General features: G+C 54.0%; 1 protein-coding gene across 1 annotated transcript; it reads left to right on the top strand.

Moving 5' to 3' along the window:
- Positions 1 to 5,388, top strand: atpv0e2 (ATPase H+ transporting V0 subunit e2). Its single transcript, XM_042336824.1, has 4 exons — positions 1 to 181; positions 1,732 to 1,779; positions 4,189 to 4,304; positions 4,911 to 5,388. The coding sequence occupies exons 1-3, from the start codon at positions 78 to 80 to the stop codon at positions 4,280 to 4,282; spliced, it is 246 nt and encodes an 81-aa protein (XP_042192758.1). The 5' UTR covers positions 1 to 77; the 3' UTR covers positions 4,283 to 4,304; positions 4,911 to 5,388.
- The last annotated feature ends 1,020 nt before the right edge of the window (positions 5,389 to 6,408 follow it).

Below are 6,408 nucleotides of genomic sequence, written 5' to 3'. Positions count from 1 at the left end.
GGGCTGGTCTGGGAGTGACGTCAGCCGCCGGTGCCGGTGCTGGTGGCGGTGTAGGTGCTGGTGTCGGAGGAGCCGCGATGACCGCCCACTCGCTCAGTATCCCCCTGGTCTGCTTCACCATCTTCTGGGGACTGGTGGGCATCGCCGTGCCCTGGTTTGTGCCCAAGGGCCCAAACAGAGGGTGGGTGTGTGTGTTATGTGCTTATGTCCCCCCTCCCCCCCTCCCCTCCCCCCCCCCTCCCCCCCCCCCCTCCCCCCTCCCCTCCCCCCCCTCCCCTCCCCCCCCTCCCCTCCTCCCCTCCCCCCTCCCCCCCTCCCCCGTGTCCTGCCTTATAATAATGCAAAATAATAATAATAATGATGATGATGATGATGATGATGATCTTTGCATTTGATGCAGCACCAAAGCAATGGCAGGAATTGACTGCACTGTTGAATGCTCAGGGCATCTCCAGCTGCGGAACCGTTCCATCCCCCCCCCTCCTGAGACCTGCCCCCCCACCCCACCTCACCCCCCCCTCCTCCTGAGACCTGCCCCCCACCCCCCACCCCACCTCACCCCCCCCCCTCCTGAGACCTGCCCCCCCACCCCACCTCACCTCACCCCCCCCCCCTCCTGAGACCTGCCCCCCCACCCCCCACCCCACCTCACCCCCCCCTCCTCCTGAGACCTGCCCCCCCACCCCCCCCCACCCCACCTCACCCCCCCCCCCCTCCTCCTGAGACCTGCCCCCCCACCCCCCCACCCCACCTCACCCCCCCCTCCTCCTGAGACCTGCCCCCCCACCCCACCTCACCCCCCCCCCCCTCCTGAGACCTGCCCCCCAGCCCCCCACCCCACCTCCCCCCCCTCCTCCTGAGACCTGCCCCCCCACCCCCCCACCCCACCTCACCCCCCCTCCCCCGAGACCTGCCCCCCACCCCCCACCCCACCTCACCCCCCCCCTCCTCCTGAGACCCGCCCCCCCACCCCACCCCCCCCCTCCTGAGACCTGCCCCCCCCTCCCCCCACCCCACCTCACCCCCCCCCTCCTCCTGAGACCTGCCCCCCCGCCCCCCGCTCCCCGCTCCCCGCCCCGAAGGACGAGTCCAAAAGGCACGAGCCACGCCGCCCTCTTTGCTGAGCTCAGCGTGAGCGAGAGGCGGGCGGTGCGGAGCGGTGCAGAGCGGTGCGGTGCAGAGCGGTGCAGTGCGGAGCGGAGCGGTGCAGAGCGGTGCAGTGCGGAGCGGAGCGGTGCGGAGCAGTGCAGTGCGGTGCAGTGCGGTGCGGCGGTGGTTTGGCACTCGCCGGGTTTATGGATTGCACGAAGGGACCAAATGGCATTGCGTGTCTCACTGCTCGTGGGGCGCTGCGGTGGGCAGACCCGCAGCCGCTATGCTTTACAGCGTATTCTGCGAAGGGCCTTGAAACGTCTCGACGACGTGATAAGGCGCTGCTGTGTCGAATGCAAGAGTGACGATGCTTTTTATGATGTGACCAGATGTGACGTGGGGAGGGGGGGGGGACGGGGTGGCTGATTTTTCTGGACCGTGGATTTGTTTATAAAAGCAGCTTGAAGCTGCGACAGGCCCGGGGCGGGAGAGGGGGGATGGAGAATGAGATTGGAAGGGCTGAAGTGCCTACTTCAACCAAACCGATCTTGTGAAGACATTTTGTTTTGTAGCCGCTCCGTTAATACTTCCTTTGGTTATCTTCGGCTGAGATAGACTGACCTGATCTTTGCTTTGCAGTGTGGCCATCACCATGATTGTGACAACGGCTGTCTGCTGTTACCTGTTGTAAGTACCGACACATTTCATCTTATTAGACTCTTTTTTAGGTCACCAGCTGAGGTCTCTGTGTCCAACAGCATCGCGGGTTCTTTAACTCCCACATTGCCCGAATAATTTTCGTTTGCCGACAAAAAAAAACAGTACGATGTACTGTAAACCCCGTGAAGCGCTCACTCTGAGATGTCCTCGAGTTGTGAAAGGCGCTGTATCAAATGCCGTGATTGTGATTATTTAAAACGGGGATCGTGGAGGGTGGGAGGATGGCCAAAGGCTCGGTTAAAGAGAAGGTTTTTGAGAGCGCCTTGAAGGAGGCGAGGGAGGGAGTGAGGTGAAGGGAATGTGGGATGGAGTTCCAAAGGGTGGGGGTAGACAGGCTGAAGGCCTGACCGATGGTGGGGTGGGCCGGGCAGAGGACGTGGAACAGGCCACAGCCTGCTGAGCGGAGGGAGCGGAAAGTTTGATATGGGGTCAGCAGTACGCAGAGGTAAGAAGGAGCAAGACCATGGAGGGCTTTGAAGACGAGGATGGGGGATGAGGAGCCAGTGGAGCCGGGCGGTGGTGTTGGGGTCAGAGCCTGGTACAGGAGAGAACACGAGCTGCAGAGTTCTGGATGACCTGTAGCTTGAGGAGGGAAGAGTTGGAAAGGCCGACAAGCAGGGAGTTGGCGTAGTCGAATAAAAACTTATATAAGCGCCATTCTCATATGATGACGTCTCAAAGTGTTGTCATTTTATCTGCTAAACGGGCTCCGGCCTGTTCCATGTTCCCCCGCCCCACCATCGACGGTCGGGCCTTCAGCCCCCACCCTCTGGAATTACATCACACATCCCTTCTCCTCTCCCTCGCATCTTTCAAGGCCCATCTCAAGACCCTTTACGACCGTGCCTTAGGTCCCTCCATCTCTCCTGATTCCAACCCCCAGCTCAGGTACAAATCCTTGACTGTCCAGGGCCTTGGGACGTCCTCCCGCTGTGAAAGGCGCTGTGTAAATATCATTTGCTGCTGCTGCTGTTGTGTGGGTGTTGGATTGGACGCTGAGCAAGTAAGAAGGGGCCAAAAGTGAAGAGATATATATTAAGATATGATTTAAAGATATGGGGGTTGGGGGGCAGGGGTAGAGTCAGGAAATCCCAGAGGTTGGAGCTGTATTCCAGCAGTCCGAGAGGTTACCCTGTGTGAAGTGCGCTATGTAAATGCAAGTTATAGTTGGCTGAAAGTTTGATCACTGATGACGGGGGTTCGGGGTGCGTGGGGGCGCGGAGGCCTATGTTAACCTCGGAAACCAACAACATTGAACCAAGTACGGAGAAACAGGAGGCATTAGGGAGTAGTGGTTGGAGCTTCGGATGCTGAGGGAGGGAGCAGTGGAGGGAGGGAGCAGTGGAGGGAGGGAGCAGTGGAGGGAGGGAGCAGTGGAGGGAGGGAGGAGTTTCACTATCGGTGACCCTGAGAAAAGCTGAGTTTGAGGAGACCTGTGCTATCTACTTGGTTTGGGGTGATCAGCAAAGGGTTAAATTATCTTTCTGCTCGAGTTAGATGCTCGATGGGAATTAAGTATTAATATCCAATCCAAGCCACTGGGATCAGTATTTAACTGTGTGGGGCAAGAGGGCGGTGCTGACCTTAGACAGTATTTTGTGGAGAGAGGAACTCAATCCACGACTGTTTGTGAGACACTGCTATACACAATTGGCTGCTGCTAACTAAATTCAGTGCCGTCCTTTGTATGAGACGTTAAACCGAGGTCCCAGATGGACGTTAAAGATCCCAAAGCACTATTCCTCTCTAAGTTTCTCTCCTGATTTCCTGGCCAACAATCCACCAAATAAAATTGTTCATTTGAATTCGTGACTGTCTGTGGGACGCCGCTGTGCGCAATCGGCTGCCGCATTTCGCCCACAAAATGCACAATCACTACACTTTACAGTATATTCTGTGAAGCGCTTGGAGACGTCTCAAAGTCACTATATTAAATGCAAGGATTATTATTATTATTTGTCCGCCCTGCATGTGGCTAAGAGATAAAAAGATTTTTTAATTCTGCTTGTACCCCACTCCTCTGCGCAACCCCTTTGCTTAGCAGACGCAGACCTGCTCTTGTCCCCCAACCCTAACCCCTCCTCACTACCATTGGCGGCCATGGCTTCAGCCAATACATCTCTAACCTTTTGAATTCCCTGCCTCAATCCGTCACACCCCCACCCACCCCACCCCACTAGCCGCCTCTATCTATCTTTAAATCCCATAATCTTCAGTAAGTGGAGTCCCGTAGTGTGGGGTTAGCCCTCTTGATTCCAACCCCCAGCTCAGGTGCAAACCCTTCACTGTCCAGCGCCTTGGGACGTCCTTCCAACATAAAAAGCGCTGTGAAATGTAATGCTGTTGTTGTAATAATGTAAACACTGTGTCTCTCAGCTGGCTGATCGCAATACTGGCTCAGGTCAACCCACTCTTTGGGCCGCAGCTGAAGAACGAGACCATCTGGTATCTCCGCTACCACTGGGAGTAGAGAGTGAGCGGAACAGGACGAGGTACTAGCCTGGCGTGGGGGGGGGGTTGGGGGCTCGAGGCAAGAACTGGAATTGGTTGGAATCGGAAAGCGCTCTCTCTCTCTCTCTCTCTCTCTCTCTCTCTCCCCTGGCACAATCGCAAAACAACCTCTGGAACTTGTATTATTATGCTTTCAGCCACTGAATCCCGAAACTCCCGGTCTCAATCCCTCCGCCTTGCCCTATCCTTACCCATCTTCAGATGGCACTTGAAGTCCTTTCTCCCTTGATGTCCTGGCCAACAATCCCCACGGATACAATTGACCAGTTGCTCAACTGGCTCCAGCCTCCTGCTTGTCCCTCGTGCTCTCCAGTCCGCCAACGGTGGCTGCGCTTTCAGCCACTACGTCCCGAAACTCGGGAACACTGTCCTTCAATCCCTCTGCTTTGCCCGTTTTCCCCATCTTCAGGTTGTGCCTGAAGACCTTCCTCTTCGACGGTGCTTACAGCCACTTACAGTCGTGCTTTGCTACTGTCAAGCGCTCTGAGACGCAACCCCGTGTGAGGGGACATCGCTGTATGCAAATTGCCTGCAGAATCCGCAGTCAAGTCATGCTTTACTTGTCTTTCTGGGTCTCTCTCCTGCAGGTCTCTGGGTCCTTCGCTCTCAAACACTTGTACAGTACTTGATAGAATCTTGTTTTAGCTTCGCCTCGGACACGCTTCACATCCCAGCCAGAGAACGAGACCTTAGAGTGGAGTGGCATTGGGTGGTGATTACATAGCATCCCGGCAGCCAGAGACCTGACAGGGTGTGGTCACGAGTCCGAGATTACAGCAGGTGGAAGAGAAGAGAAAGTCGTGGCTATCCAGCGATCAGACTCCCTTCAGTCTGCAAACAATGAGTGTCTGGTTTAGAACAGTGCACTTTCACAGTTATATTTAGAATAGACATCACCTGAGAGTCCATGTCTGGAATCTAATCCGGTGGGTTGGGGGGAGGGGGAGAGGAGGGTTGTATATAGAGTAATGCACCACTGAGAGTGAGTTACAGGCTGGAATCTGATACAGGATGTATTTCGCCCATAAAATACACAACTTCACAGTGTATTCTGTGCTTTGAGACCTCTCAACGATGCGATAAAGCTCTACATCAAATGCTGGCATTATTATCATTACTACAAAGGTTGGGGGGGGGTGGGTTATATATAGAATAACAGAGCCCCCAGGAGTGAGTTTCAGGCTGGAATCTAATACAAGAGAATAATAATAATCCTTGCATTTGATACAACAAGATTACATTTGTATAGCGCCTTTCACGTCGAGACGTTTCAAAGCGATTAACAGAATATACTGTAAAATGAATTCACTGTGTATTTTGTGGGTGAAACACAGCAGTCAATTGTGCACGGACAGTCGTGGAGTGAGTGACCAATTTATTATTATTTTTCAGGGGGAATGGGTGGGGAAGTAATTCACTTCCAGGGAGTGTTTTCCAGGCTAGAAGAGATTGATGGGATGTTATGAAGTGTAAGATCAAGGTTAAAAGCAGCCTCTGGGCTCTTGGTGTTAATTTGCAGCACGTCACTCACTGACTGACTGATATTGGTTTGGTTTGGTTTGACAATGCAGAGCTTTTTAATGAAATGTCACTGCTGTGTAGTGCCATCAGAGCGCCCCCTGTCCTCTACCTGCGGTACTGACCATAGAGCTCACAAGTGAGACTGGTTCAGATGAAGAACCTATTTGATCTCTTCCCTCCTGAGTCAAAGCCCGACTGTCTGCTCATAATAAAAATCCTCGCATTTGATACAGCGCTTTATCACGTCTTCGAGACGTCTCAAAGCGCTTCATAGGATGTACTGTAAAGTGAATTGACTGCATATTTTGTTAGCGAAATGCGACGGCCGATTAGACCCAGCAGCGTCCCACAAACAGTCAGGGATTGTTAGCCCTGAAAGTGATTCACAAATTGAGTAACAACCGGGTTCCTACTTATTGCTAGGTAAACAGAAATATGTGGAATGAGGAAACTTGCCTAAGGTATTGCCCTGCCTGGGAATCAAGCTTCTGTATAGTATCATCCTTCTAAATCTTCTGAGATGTTTGTGTATCCCAGGCCAGCTGATCCACTCCGCACAAATGT

This window comes from Callorhinchus milii, unplaced genomic scaffold, assembly GCF_018977255.1.
Source record: "Callorhinchus milii isolate IMCB2004 unplaced genomic scaffold, IMCB_Cmil_1.0 Scaffold7, whole genome shotgun sequence".
NCBI classification, from domain to species: Eukaryota; Metazoa; Chordata; class Chondrichthyes; order Chimaeriformes; family Callorhinchidae; genus Callorhinchus; species Callorhinchus milii.
This window is presented reverse-complemented; position numbering and strand designations above follow the sequence as displayed.

Bases quoted from the DNA above. Each gene is read 5' to 3' on its own strand.
- atpv0e2 (XM_042336824.1), top strand. From the start codon at position 78: ATGACCGCCCACTCGCTCAGTATCCCCCTGGTCTGCTTCACCATCTTC. The intron at 182-1,731 runs GTGGGTGTGTGT...TTTGCTTTGCAG, and splicing joins CCCAAGGGCCCAAACAGAGG to TGTGGCCATCACCATGATTG. The intron at 1,780-4,188 runs GTAAGTACCGAC...TGTGTCTCTCAG, and splicing joins GCTGTCTGCTGTTACCTGTT to CTGGCTGATCGCAATACTGG.